Source organism: Pelodiscus sinensis, chromosome 2 (genome assembly GCF_052426305.1).
Source record: "Pelodiscus sinensis isolate ZL-2025 chromosome 2, ASM5242630v1, whole genome shotgun sequence".
NCBI classification, from domain to species: domain Eukaryota; kingdom Metazoa; phylum Chordata; order Testudines; family Trionychidae; genus Pelodiscus; species Pelodiscus sinensis.
In genome coordinates, this window is record NC_143053.1 from 167024808 (window position 1) to 167047534 (window position 22727).

Below are 22727 nucleotides of genomic sequence, written 5' to 3' on the forward strand. Positions count from 1 at the left end.
CAATCAGTTTTCTCATTTTTCAACTTTTGAAATAAACACACTCCTTCAGAGTAGAAGTGATGTGGTTCTCTACACTTCCAAAGCTTTAAATTACCACACAGCAACCAAAGGGTCAAGTGTTCAAAAAGCACATTTAAATAAACCACATGGGTCTTTTGGACATAAATGAAATGCAACTGTACAGTGAAACATTTGATAAGAATAACACAGAAGTGCATTGGCAAAGCTGTGAAAGGGAAGTTTACACGTGGCAATGTGCCTGGTTCACATCATCATCTGAAGAAGTGGGTTGTGCCCACGAAAGCTCATGATACCATCTACATATTTTGTTAGTTTCTAAGGTGCTGCAGAACTATTGGTTGTTTTTTAATGTCAGATTTTTAGGTGCACTGAATTCAATCCCAAAAGTCAAAACAAGAAATGAGAGCACAGCTTATCTTTTTATCAAAAGCATGTGGCGCTCACTCCTACAAAGCCATCCTCCTAGTGTGGCGATATAAGTACAAGTCCTAAAATAACTTTTTTAAATTAACATATGCTACCCTCCCTCTTCCCTCTTTTGTTGTAACTGTTAAAGCTAAATATGAAACTACCATAGCTATCCGGGAAATCTAAAATAGGGTGTTCTTCCCTATTAGCAACTGTTCATTTTATATAATACATTTCCTCAACAAAAGGGCACCAGTCCAAAAACTGGCTACATCTTCCAGACCAATCCTAACTGAAATCTGCTCATTCCCACAGGAGAGAATCTGTGAATTTAATTCCTATCTAGGAAGCTAACCAGCCCAAAGTGCTTCAAGACAAGGTAGCGACATAATAGGTGTCTGTTACTGAACCAATTCCAACACAACAAGAATGATATACAAATGAAATTTGCCATACAGTTTAATAATAATTATAACAACTTTTTGTTCTTGGGGCTTCTAATTTGCCAATTACATATTTGGTAAACCAAGAACAGTTTTATTTGCCCATAATTAGCACCGTACCAGTATCGCTTGTATACTTGCCTTCCTTCACCACACTGCTGCATATCACTGAGAACTAATAAACTCAGTCCTACAAAATGGAGTCAATTTCATCACAGAAAATAATTGTATATCAGCCCCACTACAAAGCTGTCTTTTAAGTTTTTCAGATGCCTGTGGGAGCTTTCCATGGCTCCTAGGGGACTAAAAGCTTTTTCTTTCCCAATCTGTACTGTTACAGTTTGTGATCATCATTAATATTTGACTAGAGAAAGATTTCTCTCTCGAAAGGTTAGTGTTCCCCTCTACTGGGAAAAAAAATACACAACTGCATAAGAAAAAAAGGAAAAAGAAAGATGTGGGACGGGTGACCCAGAGTGAGAAAACCAAATCCAGAATCTGAAACTACCCACTCAAGAATAAAAAATGAAAACATATTCAAAGTCTCCAAGGCTGACAGCACAGAATATATTATAGTTTTTATCTTTAGGAGAGAAAAAAGGTATCCACATCAGAAGATCCCCTAGTCTGGAGGAACAAGGATAGATTTGGGGGGGAGAGGGGGGGAGAAAGCCACACAGATCCCTTTTGTGCAATCACAAGTGATTTGCCATCGTTTTAAAAGTCATCAGGCCAATCTCTGAAAACAGAAATGCCATTATTAATGAGATTTTCAAGTAAACACCACCAGAAAAAAAATACCTCTTTGCCAACAACCGAATACGTAGTCACTTAAAAGAGAGAGAAAGAGAGAGAGAGAGAGAGAGATTTCTAGCTTCTGTCTTACCTCCAGAAACAAGGCGAGCAGGACTAGGACCCACCGCTGGGAAAGGTTCATTTCGCCTCTTCTTGTCTCCTTATTTTCTCAGATGGACACGAGAGCTGCCGGCACGGCGAGCCCCATCACTGGCCCTGCGGGGGAAGGGGCAAGAAGAGCGCCCAGGGGCGATGCCTTGACGGGAGGGAGGGAGGGGTCGGGCGGCTGGGTGACAGCTGCCCCGGGGCTTGCGGGGTGCAGCAGCGCACACAGGGGGAGGGGCTGCGCTGGCTGGGGGGGGGGGGGGGCAAGAGGGGCTGGGGAGCCCCGCCCACCCCGCTCCCTTAGCGGGGGGGGGGGGGGAAGCTCAGGTCTGGTCGCTGCGCTGCCTTGCTCGTGCCCCGGCCAGCAGCTGCGCGTGCCGGGCGGTCCGGGGGTGGCGGGAGCGCTCGGGGGCCCGCGGGCGCGGCGGGTGCAACGGGCGCGGCACAAAGAGGCCCGGCGCCGCGGGGCGGGGGAGAGGCGCCGCGGGGACCCGCCCCCAGGCCCGCCCCGCGGCGCCGCCAGGCCGGGGAGCCGCCAACGTGGGCTGAGCGGCCGCGGCGGGAGGGGGCTTGGCAGGCGCCCGGCGGCCCCGCAGCCCGGGCTCCCTCCTCACGGGGGCCGAGAGCGTCGCAAGCGCTGGGGCCTCCGCGCCGCTTCCGAGGCGTGAGGGCGGGGCTGGAGCGCTGCCCCGCGCCGCACAGCGCAGCCGCCCGCCTGGGCCACTCCGCGGGGGCTCGCAGGTAACGCAGCAGAGCTCGGGTGAGGGGCCAGCTCGGCCTGTGGACATACAGGGGCATCCCTCGCACCCCCCCTTCCCGCCCCCTCTGGCTCGCATCAACTAGCCTCGGGCACATCCAGGCTAACGGGGCTGGGATGCGTTTTCCTGCGCAAAACTCCACTTGGTCGGATGAAGCGGGGGTTTTGCCCTCCAACGCTTATGCCCCAACTAGTCTGTTAGCCTGCACCTGCAAAAACAAGGAGTCCTGGGGCACCTTTAAAGACTAACATGGGTGCCCCTCTGATATTTAACTCACATGTTACTGCGTTTCCTCAGAGGGTGAAGGTACCTTGTAGAAGAATTTAGGACCAAATTTTCAAAAGAAACCACTGATTTTTTTTTTTGATCTTCCATTTCTCGTGGATTAAGTGAGGCTCGACTGGATCTGTCGGATAGTCGTAAGCATCCACAGCTTCCATGGAAGTCAATAGAAGCTGCAAAGTGATGGCCACCATTTTGGTCAACATCAAGGTTGGAACTAGGGAATCTGCTTTAAAAGCTGCTTAAATTAAAAGGGTTAGGCTCTGTTAGCAAAGAACTGTAACAGACTTGCATTCTCTGTGACTTGGCCACCTAACACAAGTGACTGATGGGTTACACACAACATCTAGAAAAGTCCAATCCAAGTTATCTTCATCAGCACTTTTGAAAATTTGGCCCATAACCTTTGATGTGAAATGAGAAGCAATGCATGTGAATAACTGACTAAAATCAAATGTAGTCTCAATAGTCTTCAACGACAGGGCTCTGTCCTGCACTTGCATTAGAATTTAACTTACTTTCCCTCTACTACTGAGGGAATTGTGCACCAAAACAATTAAAAATGCTGCACACAATATGTTAAAATTCTGCAAAATTGGTCAAAGTAATTTGGAGGTTCCAGTATGGCAGTGGGGGAGCATGTTTCACTGGCTGCACAGAAGTTAGAGATCATCCTGCAACCTTTCTTCCCCCAGACATGGACTTCATGGTGGGGCTGCACCTGACTCTGACACAGTGCAAGGTTCTGTACTGCCCAGGGATACCCTAGGGTATTATAGTGAAGCCACATCAAGTGCCCCTGTGAGTGGCATGGATAAGAGAATTCTGGACGCTAAGTTTCCCCAAAATGGCTGGCCATGCAGGAAGATAAGTGCCTTATATACAGCTCAGGTGATTTGTTTCTGGAAGCATACTGGCCTGCTGTGTTTGGAGCACCAGAAGCAAAGCTCTGTAGAAGTGTATGGACTTGGAAGAAGAGAAGGAGCAAGAGAGTATGGGGAAAGGCTAGGAAAAGAAATTTAAGGGGCCTATGACCTAAGCCTTTTTGTTGGCTTCAGAGGCTAACTCTGTCTGTGTTTCCAGTTGATAACCCACTCTGGCCAGTGTTCACCTCAAACAGCTCTGGGAAACAGTGTCATCTCCTGTCTTTGGTTTCTGTCTGGAGGTGGCTCACTATGCGGCCCCTACAGCTCCCATTGGCCACCACTCCCAGCTAACAGGAGCTCAACTGCAGAACCAGCACTTGAGGCAGGGGCAGTGTGCAGAATCCCCGACTGCCCCTACACATAGGAGCTGGAGGGGGGAACATGCTGCTCTCTCACAGAGCAATGACAGGCAAGGAGCCTACCTTAATCCTGCTGCACCAACAGCCTGGTTGATGGTGCTAATTGAAGCAAGGGTCCCCTTTTGACCAGGCATTCCAGTTGAAAACTGCTCCTGGCAACTCTGAGTAGCTGAGAGCCAGCTGTCAGGTATTCTTCATTCACTATATAACCCAACTCACATTACTGACACACAAGTTAGACTGGTGATCAAGTAGGTGACAAAAGTTTTGACTTGGAAAATGACAAGGAGGATGCAGGGGATATAGTGCACTTAGATTTTCGGGAAGCCTTTGACAAGGTCCCTCACCAAAGACTCTTAAGCAAAGTAAGCACTTAAGAGATAAAAGGAAAGGTACTCCCATGGATCAGTAATTGATAACAAGATAGGAAACAAAGGGTAGGAATAAATGATCAGTTCTCAGAATGGACAAAGGTAAATAGAGGTGTCCCCCAGGAGTCTGTGTTGGAACTAGTGATGTTCAACAAATTCATAAATGTTCTATAGAAAGATGTAAACAGTGAGGTGACAAAATAGGCAGATGATGCAAAATTACTCAAGATAGTTAAGTAAAGCAGACTGCAAAAAATTACAAAGATGTATCACAAAACTGGCAGGTGAAATTCAGTGTCGAGAAATACAAAATAATGCACATGAGAAAACATAATCCCAACCATGCATTCAAAATGATGTATAAATTAGCTGTTAGTACCCAAGAAACAGATCTTGGGGTCATTGTGGAAAGTTTTATGTAAACATCTACTCGGTGTGCAATGGCAGACAAAACTAAAAATTTTGGAAATCGGTGGGAAAGGGATAAGACAAACTATCATATCGCCTCTATATAAATCCACGGTACACCCACATTTTGAATACTGTGTTCAGATCTGGTCACTCCCCCCTGGTCTACACTTTTTAATAACACCAAGCGGAGTGCCCACACTACCCAGCCTGTTGTTTTGAAATAATGGGCTGATTATTGTGAAATAACTCCTGCTTTCTAATGAGGAACAACACTAATAATAATAGTGGTAGTGTGGACATTCTGGTGTCCCACTACTTTGAAATAACTACTCCCCAGAGTAATTTAAACTAAATCCTCCCCAGTGATTCCTGGGGTCTAAATGAAGGTAGCGCATCCACATTAACGGAGTCTGCCTCAGACTAATTTTGAAACTTCCCCATAGTGTGAGCATGCTATTTCAAAATTATTATTTTGGGAGTTATAATTTTGAAATAAATTTTTCTGAAATAATTTCACAGTGTAGACATGCCCTCCATTTCTAAAAAAAGATATACAGGAACTGGAAAAAGTACAACAAAAATGGTTAGGATAATGAACAGCTTTCATATGAGGAGAGATTAATAAGACTGGGACTTTTCAGCTTGGAAAAGAGACAACTAAGGAGGGTGACAGAGTTCTATAAAATCATGATCGGTGTTAAAGTAAATAAGCAAGTGTTATTACTCCTTATAACACTAGAATTAATAGGCAGCAGGTTTAAAACAAATAAAAGGAAGTATTTCTTCACACAGTTTGTGGAACTCTTTATTAGAATGTTGTAAAAACAAAAACTAAGAGAGATCAATAAATAACTAGATAAGATCATGAAAGATAGATCCATCAATGGCTATTATCCAGGATGGGCATGGTTACAAAATCATGTTTTGAAGTGTCCATAGCCTGTGTTTGCCAAAAGCTGGGAATGGGTGAAAGAGGAGGGATCACTTGATTATTATCTGTCCTTTCCTTCTGAAGTACCTGGCATTGGGCACTGTTGGAAGACAGGATACTTGGGTCATTAAACTGACCCAATATGGCTGTTATGTTGATATGGTTGTTGAGGAGGAGAAAATTCTGAGCTTGAAAGGAAGGCTATAGCAGAGCCTAGTGGCATATGCCACCTCATTTCTAGTGTATCATATTGTTATACTTGATAGAAATTATCTTTGCAGATAAGGTTATTGATATCCACATCTATACAATTGTCTCTCTACCAAGTGCTAAATTGAAAGAACAGAAGTAGTTAGTAGCTCCTGGCACAGGAATAAAAAGTTTCAGATTTCCATTTATAACCTGGCTCCAGCAAGTGGTGTCAGCAGTCATCTTTGGTCACCAGGGGCTAAGTCATCCATGGTGTAAGTCCACTTCATTTAATAGCATTACGCTGGAAATTCACTTAGCCCAGCAGGTAGCATTTTTGTCATCTGTGAAAGCATGTTTCAGAAAAACCATTTGGAACTTGTCTATCAGATAAGGAACACTTTCCTCCTACCACATTACAGCACATCAGCAATGCATCCACAAGACACATGATGCACCAGTCAATTAGAACAGCTGACTTGGACATATCTTTTCTTCTTGGCAAGTTCTCAATAAAATAAAATCCGTATTTTGCATTCTAATTTCACTGTCTCTTAAGACCACATTTAAATGGTTTAGCACGTCAAAGAACAGCCTGGCTATGCCAATATCTGTGCATCAAAAAGCTTTTTTTAAAACCCCAGAATAAAAGTTAATGCTTATCACATAAATGTTTTTATTGAATATTAGTTCTCTTATTAATGCTAAAATAGGCATTCCTATTGTCTCACTGGTGCTGTGTGTAAAATAGATAAGGTATCCTCTAGACTGTGAGAACAGCTGGTATTATATTAACTTTTGTTTCCCAATATGTACTCTCTGTTTATATTGTGAATTATTTGTATTACAGGCAGTCCCCGGGTTACGTACAAGATAGGGACTGTAGGTTTGTTCTTAAGTTGAATCTGTATGTAAGTCGGAACTGGCGTCCAGATTCAGACACTGCTGAAACTGACCGCCAGTTCTGACTTACATACAGAATCAACTTAAGAACCCCAGGCGTCCCCAAGTCAGCTGCTGCTGAAACTGATCAGCAGCTGATTCCAGGAAGCCCGGGGCAGAACAACTCTGCCTGGGGCTTCCTGTAGTCAGCGCTGGTCAGTTTCAGCAGAAGCTGACTTGGGGACGCCTGGGGCAGAGCAGCTGGGGTGCTACTGGACCAACCCAGCAGCACCCCATCTGCTCTGCCCCAGACGTCCTGATTCAGCCGCTGCTGAAACTGACCAGCAGCGGCTGAATCAGGACCTGGGGCAGAGCAGCTGGGGTGCTGCCGGGTTGGTCCAGTAGTGCCCACGGGCGCTGCAGGACCAATCGGCAGCGCCCCAGCTGCTCTGCCCCAGAGTCCAAAACAAAAGCCTGGTCTGCTGGGGGGGGGAGCACACTAGCTGCGCCCCCCCCCCCCAGCAGACCAGGGACACGGGGAGCAGAGCCGCAGCGGCAGCGGGGTGCCGCGCCTCTGAGGCTTTGCTCTGGCAAAGCCTCAGAGGTGAGGGACCCCGCCACGGCTGCGGCTTCAGTCTGGGTGCCTGTGGTCTGCTGGGGACGGTCCCCAGCAGACCACAGGCACCCGGACTGAAGCCGCAGCCGCGGGGGGGTCCCGCGCCTCTGAGGCTTTGCCAGAGCAAAGCCTCAGAGGCGCGGGGAACCGCCGCTGCTGCCGCTCCAGTCTGGGTGCCTGTGGTCTGCTGGGGACAGTCCCCAGCAGACCACAGGCACCCGGACTGAAGCCGCAGCCGCGGGGGGGGTCCCGCGCCTCTGAGGCTTTGCCAGAGCAAAGCCTCAGAGGCGCGGGGAACCGCCGCTGCTGCCGCTTCAGTCAAAGCGGCAGCAGCGGCGGTTCCCCGCGCCTCTGAGGCTTTGCTCTGGCAAAGCCTCAGAGGCGCGGGACCCCCCCGCGGCTGCGGCTTCAGTCCGGGTGCCTGTGGTCTGCTGGGGACCGTCCCCAGCAGACCACAGGCACCCAGACTGGAGCGGCAGCAGCGGCGGTTCCCCGCGCCTCTGAGGCTTTGCTCTGGCAAAGCCTCAGAAGCGCGGGAACCCACCCGGTGCCCCTGGTCTGCTGGAGACGGTCTCCAGCAGACCAGAGGCACCGGAGCAGCTTACGAACGGGGCTTTCTCGCCCCGACTTCTGGGGCGAGAAAGCTCCGTTCGTAAGTGCGGATCCGACGTAAGTCGGATCCGCGTAAGTCGGGGACTGCCTGTACAAATATATTTTGAAGCTTTTCTTTCAGAAATATGTAAATTATAACAAATATAAATAACCTCTCATCTTTAAAACACATAGGAGACACTTGCTGAAATAGTTTGGATAGGAGTGCCTTAGGCTAAAAGATGAACGTCCCATTGTTAAAACCCTAAATCATGGAACACGTCCCTCACTCTCATCCACCATACTCTCCCTTTTTTCTGATGGCCTAGATTCTGCAGATACTTACAGATATGAAAAGCTTCACACTCAACAATAATCCCATTTTTGTATCAGGGCCTAAATTACTACCAAACTGCTCAAAATAATGATGAGTGATTTCTTATCATGCTCACTATGAATTCCTAATAACTAACCATCATCACTATGATTGACTTTAAGTCAAACTTGTACTTCTAACTTGGTTAGGAAAACTGCATGCAAATCAAGCTGTTTTACATTTTTAAAGCGATATACAATTATACCTGAAACATGCTATATGGGGGTTTGGTGAGTTGATCGATGTTACTGAAATGTCAATATTTAGATTCTATACAATTTAATTTTGATAGGAAAAGATACTGTTGAGTCCAGTTGCACTAATCAGCAAAGAACACATTTATCCTGTGTGTTTTTAGCAACCGTGTGTGCAGATATTAATTTTGTCATAAGATGCCAGCCTCTTTATTAAAATTGCAAGGCACAATAGGAGATTGGAACACCTACAGTTTGTTATAATTGCTGGAATTAAATAAAATCACTCAGAGGTAATTTTGTTTCAGTTTACTAAATTTTCTGATTCTGATCTTTCCAGGAAGAGGCTATGTTGTCTTGAATAGAATCACAATTAACATAAATGGCTATGCTGAAATATGGGTGAGCATAAGGGGTAAATCTCTTTTGAAAATTTGACATATACGCTCTATTTGCCATAAAATTAAGGTTGAAGAATTATGCGATAAATTGCAAGCCTCTTGGATGTTTCTGAAGAACAGTAAATACGTGATGGCTGTGTTAACCTTTTTGCAGTGCTGCTGACTCACTATGTCTTTCAGTAGTTTAGCAGTGTTGGCTGCTTGGCCATCAAGTTAAATAAATAGAGCAAACAATATTCGATAAGTAAGATTAACATTATTCAACATACAGAATGATGAAGAATTCTGATTAAATATACTGCACAATGAAACCCAAATATTCATATTAATATCAGATGCTATAATTTTAAGTTTTTTTCCTCAATTCAAGATGAAACACTCTCTCATATCAATACTTAGCATTTATAGATCCAGGAACCCCCAAGCCGTTTATAAACATGGTTTTTTTGTAAATACAGGCTCATTCTTTGCAGCCCAAGTTGCAAGATCAAGCATTTGTATGGTGGAGGGATTCAGGAAGGATCAGGGGCTAGCTGTAATCATTGCACTGCTAGGGAACCAATTCTTCACTTCCTTGTTCCTTATATCGTAATGGAAAATGCTTCCAAATCAGAATTATAACATTTTGCACTGACTTTGAACTGTTACAAATGAGTGTACAAGGTGTAACCTAGACGTGTGTTAGTGTGAAAAATGGCTTTAAGAAGAGAATCAAAAGTCTATCTGAAAGAGACAAACCTCACCAAGAGAGGGGAGGACGTAGTACCCTGCCATTTGAGAACAATTGTCTGGCGGCCTCTCAGAATGAGACTTAATGAGGGAGTCGGGACTTATCAAAGGGCAGGATTGAGAGAAGGTCATTTGGATGTCTGTCAGAAGGCGAGGAGGCCACAGGAAAGAACTGGCATTCGTGACAGACTGATAACGTCCTGTAATACCCTAAACAATCCTTATGGAATTAAAGATTATAACGTCATTGAATGTTTTGTATTAGGGCAATTACCTTTTGGAATACATTGTATTAAAAATAATAGAATCATAGGACTGGAAGGAACCTTGAAAGGTCATCAAGTACAGTCCCCTTCACTCATAGCAGGAATAAAAAAATACAACTGTGTGTGTCTCTGTGGCACTGTGGCATTCTCTACTAGAGAAGGGGATGTTAATGCACCTCCTCCATTACCTTTGAGGCCACTTTGGGTCTGTCTACACAGCAAAGTTATTTCGGAATAATGGCTGTTATTGCAAAACAACTATGCGAGGGTCTACACAGCAATTTCGTAGTTTCAAAATAATTTCAAAATAACGGATGGCTTATTCTGACTTCTGTAAACCTCATTCTATGAAGAATAATGGCTATTCCAAAATAGCTATTTTGAAATAAGGCATGTGTAGATGCTCCATTTCTGCTATTTTGAAATAGCCCCTCACCAGGGCCATTGTAAGTTATTCCTCCTGGGGAATATAGCACGTCTACGTTAGGAAAGCCTGCCTCAGACTAATTTAGAGGCTTCCCTTCAGTGTAGACGTGAAAGTAGAAAGAATTATACTGTAAGAGAAAGATGAATTATGCTGTAATAATTGAATAAGTTGAAGGAATACTGTTTGTCTCAGAACAGGAAGAAGAAAACGTATGTTAATGTTGTTTGTAGGTATGCAGATCAGAGTGCTAGTCGGGTGGGCCTGAGATAATAGGAAAAGGAACATTAGGTGTTAGGCAGAAAGCAATTGAGATAACCAGGGAGATATGGACAGGAGATTGCTGTGTGCTTGACGTGGAAATGAAGATACTTGACTAGTTTCACACTAATCATGTGAAGTTTTGCCTCTCTTTTTAATCCTGTTAACTTGGCTTTCTTTTGACTGTATAAATCAAGGAGTTTGAACCTTGTGTGGCACTCCATTTTCTAAGTGAATTAGCAGAGTGGTCTGACAAATCTGAGTGAGTCCTGTCTGACTTTAACAATTTGGAGGTTCCACCGAGATGGCAACCGTCTTCGCTGAGACTGTGTGATCCCTGACTGTCTTGCAGGACGACTGAGGCAGCCGGCACCTGGGCATTTGGCCCAAGCAGTCCTCTGCTAGAATGGAAAGGTGCACAACCACAGCGAAGTCTACACCATCAAACCTGTTGGTTCCCATTCTGTTCTGGTAGGAATCCCGGGATCTAACATCAGGACTCTGGTCAGGTAATTATTTCTATGTTTTGTCCGGACTGAGGACTGTCTTGTCTCTGTGTCTATCCGTCTTCCCTGTGGTGTGAGTGAGTCTGGGAGCCATCCCCGTCTGGGGACTGGCCGACTAAGGGGCTCCTGTCCCCGCGGTCTGTGTGACTAGAATCTGCACAATTGCAGCCTCACCGCGCCTTGGATAAAATCCTTGGAGTGAACTCAAGGGCGATTGAGGCAGTAGCCTGTGGGCTTCTTTTGTGTGTTGCACTGGGCACCACTCTGACGAACCCGAATTTCCTCCTTGTGTGATTGGTGTGTGAAGTCCTCCTTTGTGGGTAACCAAATGTCTAAGCGGGGGCAGTTCCCTAAAGGGACCCCGGCTCAGTTTATATATTTTAGAAAGGGTCCGGACGCCTGTAAATTCCTGGAGAAATGGTCTAGATTGACTCTGGAGAATCCCAAAACTCAGTGGCCACTTTAGGATCTTGGAACAAAGACCAAGTGGACGTCTTAAAAGACAAACTTGGCCTTCCCAAAACTAAATTGGGTAGAGAAGAGGTAGATTGCTTCATGCAGTGGTGGGATGAGGCAAATCGTAGATGGACTGAATCGAAGCTCACCTCCCTTAAAAATTCTAATGATAAGTAAAAAGCTTTATTGGAAACCTCCTCTGTCACCACCAGATCGAGCGCTCCCCTTTACTCCAACCTCTGAGAAGACCCAGGCCGGTCCCACTTGGAGCTATAAACCCTGGACTCACACGGAGCTCCACTCAATTGTAAAAGGTTTTCCAAAGCCCCAGGAAAACCCTACCAAATTTGCAGAAGAATTTTTGCTAGTGTGCAATGCCTATGAACCCTCTGAAGCAGACCTCCTGTGTAAGCTCCTTATAACCCCCTAGCAAGCACCCAAAAAAATGGCTCCTGACAGCAAATTGGCCCACCACTGAGCGTCCTTCTAATTTGCCAGACACTGGTCCCCATGCTGTCTACTGGAATAAATGTCAGAATCAAGCTAAGCGCCTGCATGAGGCCATTCCCCAAGTATGGACTCCAAAAACCAACTGGATGGCCATACATTGCTGTAAACCGCAACAGAGAGAAAGTCCATGACCGCACTGCGGGAACAAGGCATTATTGTCCCCTATTCCAGCCCCTGTAACACCCCTATCCTCCCAGTTTGAAAGGCCGATGGGAAATCATGGCTGTTTGTTCAGGATCTTCGAGCCATTAACCACATTGTTGTACCCACCTTTCCTGTAGTTCCTAACCCAGCTAAGATTCTGGCTTCTATCCCACCAGATGCAACTCATTTTACTGTTGTGGATTGTGCTCTGCTTTCTTTTCTGTCCCGGTTCACCCTAAGTCCTCTGTATCTTTTTGCCTTTTCTTACAAGGGGCAGCAGTACACATGGACCACGCTTCCCCAGGGGTATACAGAAAGCCCGTCTTACTTTTCCCAAGCATTAGCCAGAGACCTCACTGACCTGGTTTTCCCATCAGGGTTCACACTGGTCCAATATATAAATGATCTAATTCCTCTGTTCCCCTTCATTATCTGCCTCAGAAATTGACTCTTTAGTGCTTCTTACTGCCTCCACCTTAGGGTTGCTTAACTACTGTAAGCCTTTTACTCTTTTCTGCCACGAGCAATCTGGTTGTGCACTTGGGGTTCTTAGGAGCATGGTGACAAAAATCGTCCAGTGGCTTATTTCTCTGCCACCTTGGATCCTGTTGCCCAGGGTTTACCCCCGCCTGCGTGCTGTGGCTACCGCGGCACGCCTAGCCGAAATGTTTGAGTCCCTTGTCCTCCACTCTCCTTTTTCTCTCATGGTCTCGCGATCTGTAGAAACTCTCCTGCTACAATGTAATACAGCTCACCTTTCCTTCGCCCGCCTCACTAGGTACGAACTTTTACTGCTTTCGGTTTCGCATATCACCATAAAGTGCTGTTCTCAGTTGAATTCTGCCACTCTCCTTCCTCTGTCGGATGATGGTGAACCCCATGACTGCCTTGCGACTGTCTCTGCTGTCACCGTCCCACGCCCCGACCTTTCTGATATCCCTCTCTCTAACTCCGACCTTGTGTTTTTCACTGACGGTTCCTGCTTTCGAGATAGCCAAGGTCGTCTCCTTGCAGGATACGCTGTGGTATCACTCTTTGAAACCCTAGAAGCTGCGCCTTCACCCTCTATGACCTCAGCACAAGTCACTGAACTAGTTGTCCTAACCCGCGCTTGCTTTCTGGCTGAGGGACGCTCCATCACCATTTATACTAATTCTCTATACGCTTTTGGGATTGTACATGACTTTGGCACCCTCTGGCAAGCTCGGGGTTTCCTTACCTCTGCTGGTACCCCTATCAAGAATGGCCCCTACATTTCTGCTCTCTTGTATGCAGTTTTACTCCCATCTGCCTTAGCTATTGTTAAGTGCCCTGGCCACTCCACAGCAGATACTGATGTCTAAGGGTAATGCATTTGCTGCTGCTGCTGCTAAACATCCTGCTGCCATAGAACCTTCCCCGGGTGCATTTTTCGGTTCCCTTTCTGTGTCTGTACCACCACCGTCCCTTTCTGACCTCACCCTGCTCCAAGACACTGCCCCAGAAGCAGAAAAAAAGACTCCTGGGTTGCCCAAGGTTGCTCTCTACACCCAGATTCCCTTTGGCACTCGCCTACTGATGCCTTTGTGGCCCCCTTTTCACTCTACCCATCCCTGGCCGCCCTGCTACACGGTGTTTCGCATGTCGGAAAGGAGGGGATGGTCTCTTCTGTAACTAAGGCAGGATGGTGGGCACCCCATTTCAGCTCTTTTGCAGCCTGCCACTGTGCCACCTGTACCACTTGCCAAAGCTACAATGTTGGCAAACCTGTAAAGGTAACTCAAGGGTTCTGGGGCCTGCCCCAAGCACCGTTCTTGCACTGGCAGCTTGATTTTGTTCAAATGCCTAAGAGTCAACAATATTAATTCGTTTTGGTTATGGTATGTTTATTTTCGGGTTGGATTGAAGCCTTTCCTTGTCACAAAGCTGATTCACTGTCTGTTGCCAAATGTTTGTTAAATCATATTATGCCTGCCAAAGGAATTCCTGCCACTCTGTCCAGTGACCTGGGTACACATTTTACCGGACTTGTTCAGCACCTGGATCATGTATTACATGTCACGCACCTGCTGCACTGTCCCTACCTCCCACAGAGCACAGGTGCAGTTGAAAAACAAAATGGTGTGCAAAAAGAAATAAGCTTGCAAAAATTTGTGACTCTACAGGGTTAAGCTGGCCAGTGGCCTTACTGTTGGCCCTTATGGAAATTCGATCCACCCCATTCCAAAGACATAAATTAAGTCCTTTTGAAATTGTTATGGGGCGCCCTATGTGAACAATGGCTAGCATTACTCCAGTCTCAGACTTGAACTTGACTCACAGTACACTCCTTCAGTACTACAAGGGACTAATGCAAGCTGTAAGTCACTTCCATTCACAGGTTCGAGCCACCTGGCCAACGGAACCCACCTCTGACGCCTGCCACGCCCTCGAGACAGGTGATAGGGTCTATGTACAACACCACCATCGAAAACACGCCCTAGAACACTGGTGGAAGGGCCCACATCAGTGCTGCTCATTACCTAGATGGCTGTTAAGCTATCCGGCATCGCAGCATGGATACATGCTTCACAGTGTAAGAAGGCACCACCCCAACGGACCAGTCATCGCCTCAGGACCACGTAGAGTCAATTTTTGACTCCAGAAGAAGACATAGAGGAACAGCCTGCAATACCTTACAACCTACGTTCGCGTAAGGGTTGCCTGAAGCAGACGACGACCAAAAGCAGGGCCCAAGAAGAAGCAGTAGCGAGCCTAGCGCCTGCTGCCTGGTGGACATAAAACCGTGACTGCGGTTCCCTCAGCTGAGGTTGTCAGAACCAAAAGGGTCTTGCCTCCAACATGTGCCTCTGGTGGGGCCTGTTCCTCAGCCACTGGTGTCTTAAGGTCTGGGGAATCCACAATGACAATTCTTTTATCCATCAGCAAGTATGGATCGCTCAGACCCTTAATATCTCTAATTGCTGGGTCTGCAGCTACATCCCAGCACACTCATAAGCTGGTTCCTGTCTTGGCAATCCCACTTAATTCCCCAGGCCTCACCGGAGGACCTCATCCGTTTAACAAGACATGGAACAGTAATGACACTTGGGAAGCAGTGGGAATAAATATTTCTAAATGGATAAGTGTGAAGGAGGGAAAAGGTCACTGATGTTGGGTGTGTAATGGGACGGGGCTGAATCTGGGGAGGAGCAGTTGTCTCCAGCATATTGTAACCAATGGTGTATGGGATTATTCAAACAGATTGGAGAATGGCGGATTGGGTATGGGGACGTGAATTTTTTCTCAACCTGGGATCAAACAGGGAAATCACTCTCTTGCTCCCCTTACAGCCACCCTAATGAGAACAGTACAGTCTTTCAATGCCATGCAAACACCACCACTCCCTGTAAGGAGAATCACCGTGTGCCCTTCGGGGGATATTACTCCTCCTTTGTAGACACCTATATGGCAAAGGGGTGCAACCAACCCTTCCCAGCTTTGATAGGGCATCTTTGGGTCTGCGGTACAAAAGCCTATACCGCGTTACCAGTTAACTGGTCAGGTATCTGTTATCCCGCCCAACTCTTCCTACAATTCTGAGTGTTAGAGTCCTTTCCACGAGAACGCCTCCATAATTTTAGGCGAAAAAGAAGGGACTTGTCAGATGCCCAATGGTATGTGAATCACATAAGCCACTTGGGAAGAGGCTATTGGTGGTTCCTTTATCCCGTTTGGGGGAGTAATACATCATTCAGAAAGGCTCCTGAGGTTACAAGCAGTAGTTGAAATCATGGCAAATGAAACCGGAGAAAGTTTAAGGGTCCTGGCCAAAGAAACAGGAGGGATCCAACAGGTGGCCCTCCACAACTGTCAGGCGTTGGATATAGTTCTGGCAGCAAGAGGAGAGACCTGTGCTCTCATTGGCAAAGAATGTTGTGTATATATATACACCCGACAACACCAATGATGCAATAGATCGTGCTAGCCACTTGGAACAGATTGCATAGCTTCCCCACGAAAAGCCAAGTTCCCTGTGGAATTGGCTAAGTAACTTAACCAGTTTCCTATGCCAGAGAAATTGAACGTTTCAGGGAGCCCTGACTATCTTATCTGGGATCTTAATGATTTTTGTATGTTTTCAGTTTATCTCCTGTTGTAACCAAAACTGTGCAAGACATGTCACACAGCTAGCTATCCCTAACCAGAGTGCTAATCTGATGATTTTAAATATCACTGATGAACAGAGACACAAAGAATGGTTAATGCATGGAACCCAGTAATTGTTGGTCATAGGCGTGGCTTGACCAAAAGGAGAGATTGTGAAAGTAGAAATTATGCTGTAATAATTGAATAAGTTGAAGGAATACTGTTTGTCTCAGAACAGGAAGAAGAAAACGTATGTTAATGTTGTTTGTAGGTATGCAGATCAGAGTGCTAGCCAGGTGGGCCTGAGATAATAGGAAAAGGAACATTAGGTATTAGGCAGAAAGCAATTGAGATAACCAGGGAGATATGGACAGGAGATTGCTGTGTGCTTGACGTGGAAATGAAGATACTTGACTAGTTTCACACTAATCATATGAAGTTTTGCCTCTCTTTTTAATCCTGTTAACTTGGCTTTTTTTGACTATATAAATCAAGGAGTTTGAACCTTGTGTGGCACTCACATTTTCTGAGTGAATTAGCAGAGCGGCTTTGCTATTAAACGGAGTGGTCTGACAAATCTGAGTGAGTCCTGTCTGACTTTGACAAAATCCTATCTTGAAATAAACTATTTTGGAATAACTATTCTGGAATAGCTTATTCTGAAATAATTTTGCTGTGTAGATACACCTTCTGTGCAGAAGTATGTACATATTAGTTCAAACCAGATTTTCCAGGAGCCAACAAACAAAGAAAGGGTGTTTGGGATTTATAGCCTGATTTTAAATTAGCTGGGGACCTTTTTCCTGATCCAGGCAGACAGAACTTCTGATCCATACAGGGCCTCAATCTTTAGGTTAGGTTTGGAAGGACTTGGCCTACTGAGCTCCATACAGCTGTGTTCTTTGTTCTGAGCAGAAACAATGATGAACTTGTAAGTGCCTTTGGTAGGTAGCTGAAGGACTGCTTCTGTCAGAATCCATCTTAGGGCAAACTTTAGGTTCTTTAATTGTTTTTTTTTATAATTTTTCTCCTTAAGAATAAAGCAGGCTTGCAGGACCTTATAATTATAACAAATATACCAGTTAACCATGTCTGAAGAGAAAGCAAGCAAGTGTCCTTGGACACATGTCTGTGGTCTGACTAGCACAGTGTTAGGAACTGCACAGCCTAGAAATATCCTGGTCAGGTTCAAGAGAGATGTAGGTCTCTTCCAAGGAAAGCAATGTCTGAGAAACAGAAAGTCTGAGGGGATCACTTGCCAGACCACTGAGGGGAAATAAGGGGATTGATTGTTGCCCTAAACTATGCTAATAGAATCAAGGGCAGATGAAGGATTCTAGCAGTGGGAAGATGGTTTGAGGGGAAGAGGAATAGGAAAATGAGTGGGAGTTTGTCACAAGAACCTTGCATTAGTAGGAAAGAGGAGGAAGGGAGTGAACAGTACAATAGAACAAAGCCTGGTGAGCATAAACTGTTACACTGTGTATATCAATTATGTTGAAGCAGTGTTCAAGGCATCATTTTATATATAAAAATAAATATAATGCCCAAAATTCCTTATGGGCAAAAGTGCATGTTCTGTATGCTACCAAAAGAGAAAGCATGTTCTGCCATAATCTCTGTCCACTCCTCTGCTGTCTCTTTTGCCAGTTGCTGATTCATTGTGTACAGCAATAGCTTGATTAAAAGCATTTTAAAGTGCCTCTCCGGTAAAAAAAAAATTCTTGGGGAATGAAGAGGAAAAGGGGCTGTGGGGTGAATCTAAGAGTTGAAGATATGATGAATGAATGAAAGAAAGAAAAACAACGTATCGTATGATCTCACCAATCCAAGAGAACTGTCCCAGTATTTCAGAGGAGGTAACTAGAGTATGCAACTCAAAGCACATGATGGTATAATAGAAATTATACGGTTGTGTGTATAAAGCTAAAGCTATTCTCCTGAGGCTGATAAGACAAACCCCCTTGGAAAAAATCCTCCCCCGCCTCCACCAGCTTGCTTTCTTGTTTGGGCAGTGAATTCATACTGTAACCAAAGATTGGAAAGGCCTTCCAGATCATCAGTTGCAGTCTGGGAGCTTGCTTTTCCTTTCAAAGGAAGCATCTGGTGAAAGAAAGAAATTTCACATTGAGAAATGAGAGCTCATTAAATACAGCTGGAGAATTCTCTAGAAATACAGCGTCAATGTGCCAGGAATTACAGGGCCCATATTTATTAGCTAATGCCCCCCAGCAAGCTGTTATTGGACCAAAAAATAAGTGCTGACTATCCCTCAGAAATGGACAGAGGAACTGTACCACATGTCACTACAGAAGTTATATAACTAATATATATCTGAGTTGTAAACCAAAGAATTGTTCACTGAATTTTAGAATGAAATTTTTTTGTTTGATTGTAATGGTATATTAAAAGCCTTTTTTTTGGGGGGGGGGGGGTCTACTGTAAAAAAGAGCAGTTTTGAGCACCTTTAAAATGTGCATCATTAGCCAGAATAACTGAGAGCTCCCTCAGAGTCTGCAGGAATTATATCTTAATAGTCAGTGAATGGATATAAGTTATTTCTTCAGTGTATGAATCCATAGTTAGGGACTTTGTAAACAGTACACTGCTTAAATAAGTTATGTAGTATTTGTTAGGCATTGACAGGGTTTTTAGGGGGACAGAGTACGGACAAATATCATACGCAGATTCCCACTACAGTTTTGATTAGATAGAATGCTATATTCTCTGTTCTAAACTGTTAAACAGCTACTGGGCTACACACGAGTAAGTGACTACATGTATGTGTTGAGGGAAGTAGTAACTCCTGAATAGAGAGGGGGATGAACCTGTAGTCTTTCCTCAGGCTCCACCCCACTGATGGCAGAGGGAGTTCCATAAAGCGATAGTTATATAGTAAGGTGTTTCTAGAATCCTTTACAGATGCTTATCCCCTTAGCCCCTTCTAGTGGCACTGGATAGAAACTACATACAAAGTGAGCTTAGTAAATAAGATTCTTACTGTCAACAAATGGCATTGCTTTTTTAATACCTGGATTTGTATTCAACAATAGATGGGATTTAGGATTTTATCCAATACATAAAAATTTGAGTTATTACATCTCTGATTGAAATAACTGGTCATTTAGAATTTTTTGGTACTCAACTGACCAAAATGTTGGATAATGGGGAACGCTCAGACCCATAATGATAAGAGACTAAACTGAGTTGTTCTAAGAACTGCCTATTCACCCAAACATCCTTACACAAAACAAACACAATTTTTCAGATAACTTAGAGCTATGTGAATCTAAGTGTGACCTTCAAGTTTAATAAGGTCAGCGTACTTTATGAATCCAAACACAAAGCCATCCTGATAGGTCAAGCTAATAAAGCATTGGGGGTACAGTAAGAGTGAAAATGTCTGACAAACTCTATCATACAAAAGGATGGCAGCTTCATTGAGAAATACTGTACAAGATTGCATTAGGAAGAAGAAAAATCACTTTGGGAAGGGGAGAAGTACTTTACCCACATTGGGTGTCATACAAACCCCAGTGAAGCTGATGAGTTTATTTCAGTGGGTTTTTCATTAGGCCCACTATTCCTTCCAGTTCAGGACGTGTTTTTTACTCTTTGATTCTCCCAAGACTGAATTCAGAGAATCATGTTGGGTCTCGCAATGCCACTCTCCCCTCCCTACAAATACAATAACTTCAGTTTGCTGGAATAAAAAGTAAGTGATCGTATTTTATTAGTGGTATCACTTTGCCTTGCTGACCAGGATGCTAAGATTTTTTTCACACAGATTCACATCCATACAGTTATCTGAAGAACATCATGTATCAAATTACAGGACATTAGGGAATATGGCCTTCAGGTAACTGGAAAACTTATTACACGTTTTGATGTTCCCAAAATCTTGATTTTAAAATGAAATCAAATATCAGTTGAATTATGTTCATTTCTACAGTTTATGTTCAAGTGAAATCGTACATTGACTTTAGTGAAATAATTATTTAATAAACTTAAAAACAACATGGTTTGGTAGCACTTTAGAGACCAACAAAACATGTAGATGATATCACACGCATTGCTTCTTGTTTCCCACCCCCCTCCTTTTTTTCCTTACCCCCTTTTCTTTCTCCCCTATTTATTTTGGGTCTGCACATCCTAAACTCAAAACTCTGGTCATCTGAAGAAGTGGGATGTGCCCATGAAAGCTCATGATACCATCTACATGTTTTGTTAGTGTATAAAGTGCTACCAGATCATTTGGTACACTAAGAAACTGCACCATCTGCTCAGGACACTCCCTACACAAGCACAGGAACAAATCAACATACCCTTATAGAGCCCTGACCGGGGTTATTCTATCTACTACCCAAGATCCACAAAGCTGGAAATCCTGGCGCCCCATAATCTCGGGCATTGTCACTCTCACTGAAGAACTGTCTAGATATGTGGACTCTCTACTCAGACCCTACTCCACCAGCTCTCCCAGCTATCTCTGTGACACCACTGATTTCCTGAGAAAACTACAATGCATTGGTGATCTTCCAGAAAACACCATCCTAGCCACCAAGGATGTAGAGGCTCTCTACAGAAACATCCCACACACAGATTGAATACAAGCTGTTAGGAACAGTATCCCTGATTATGCCACAGCACAACTGGTGGCTGAGCTCTGTGACTTTATCCTCACACACAATTATTTCAGATTTGGTGACAATATATACCTCCAGACCAGTGGCACCACTATGGGCACCTGGATGGCCCCACAATATGCCAATTTTTTTATAGCTGATCTAGAACAACGGTTCCTCAGCTCTTGTCTACTCACGCCCCTTCTCTACCTACGCAATATTGATGACATCTTCATCATCTGGACCCATGGGAAAGAAACTCTGGAAGAATTCCACCAAGATTTCAACAGCTTCCACCCCACTATTAACCTCAGCCTGGACCAGTCTACATGGGAGGTCCACTTCCTGGACACCACGGTGCAAATAATTGACGGTCACAAAAACACCACCCTATACCGATAACCTGCCGACCGCTATGCCTACCTTTATACCTCCAGCTTCCATCCTGGGCATACCACACGATCCATTGTCTACAGCCAAGCACTGAGGTACAACCACATTTGTTCCAACCCCTCAGACAGAGACCAACATCTTCAAGATCTTCACCAAGCATTCTTGAAACTACAATACCCACACGAGGAAGTAAGGAAACAGTTTAACAGAGCCAGATGTGTACCCAGAAGCCTCCTGCTTCAGGACAAGCCCAAGAAAGAAACCAACAGAGCGCCACTGGCTATCACCTACAGTCCTTAGCTAAAATCTCTCCAACGCATCATCAGTGATCTACAACCTATCCTGGACAATGATTCCTCACTTTCACAGGCCTTGGGAGGCAGGACAGTCCTCGCCCACAGACAACCCGCCAACCTGAAGCATATTCTCACCAGCAACTATACACTGCAGCATAGTAACTCTAACTCAGGAACCAATCCATGCAACAAACCTCGGTGCCAACTTTGCCCACATATCTACACCATTACAGGACCTAACGAGATCAGCCACACCATCATGGTTCATTCACCTGCACATCTACCAATGTAATATACGCCATCATGTGCCAACAATGCCCCTCTGCTGTACACATTGACCAAACTGGACAGTCCCTATATAAAAGAATAAATGGACACAAATCAGATATCAGTCTCCCTGGACACACAATAGCAGATCTAAAGGTAGCCATCCTGCAGCAAAAAAACTTCAAGACCAGACTTCAAAGAGAAACTGCTCAGCTACAGTTCATCTGCAAGTTTAACACCATCAGCTCAGGATTAAACAAAGACTGTGAATGGCTAGCTAACTACAAAAGCAGCTTCTTCTCTCTTGGTTATTCACACCTCCAGATCAGCTGCTAGAAGTGGGCCTCATCCTCGCTGATTGAATTAACCTCGTTATCTCTAGCCTGATTCTGGCCTGCATATTTATACCTGCCTCTCGATATTTCCACTACATGCATCTGACGAAGTGGGTCTTTGCCCATGAAAGCTTATGCTCCAATACATCTGTTAATCTATAAGGTGCTACAGGACTCCTTGTCGCTTTTGTAGATTCAGACTAACACAGCTACCCCTCTGATATTTCAGACCATTTGTTGTTTTTTAAGTTTATCCTGTACAGACTAACTCAGCTACCCCCCTGAAGCTTCTAATTATTTAATATAAGTTTACATAAATTATACTAGATTCTAGAAAATAAGTTCCTCC

The 22727-nt window shown here is 44.7% G+C and overlaps 1 protein-coding gene, 1 long non-coding RNA gene and 1 pseudogene across 3 annotated transcripts in view; 2 read left to right on the forward strand and 1 right to left on the reverse strand.

Annotated features, from left to right (window-relative positions):
• The window catches only part of VOPP1 (VOPP1 WW domain binding protein), a 97415-nt gene extending 95331 nt beyond the window's left edge, over positions 1–2084 (reverse strand). Inside the window, exon 1 of the mRNA XM_006124110.5 lies at positions 1759–2084. Within this exon, the coding sequence (XP_006124172.1) occupies positions 1759–1809 (51 nt within the window). The 5' untranslated portion in view covers positions 1810–2084. The remainder of the gene's footprint in view (positions 1–1758) is intronic.
• On the forward strand, positions 2084–18165 carry LOC142827261 (uncharacterized). Of its 2 annotated transcripts, none has more exons than XR_016348927.1 (2): positions 2084–2513; positions 11092–18165. It is a non-coding gene; the product is annotated as an uncharacterized LOC142827261 (long non-coding RNA). The 2 variants fall into 2 exon arrangements; XR_016348926.1 differs by having other exon boundaries at positions 2455–4284.
• Positions 18166–18245: 80 nt separating this feature from the next.
• On the forward strand, positions 18246–22090 carry LOC149525369 (uncharacterized; annotated as a pseudogene).
• The last annotated feature ends 637 nt before the right edge of the window (positions 22091–22727 follow it).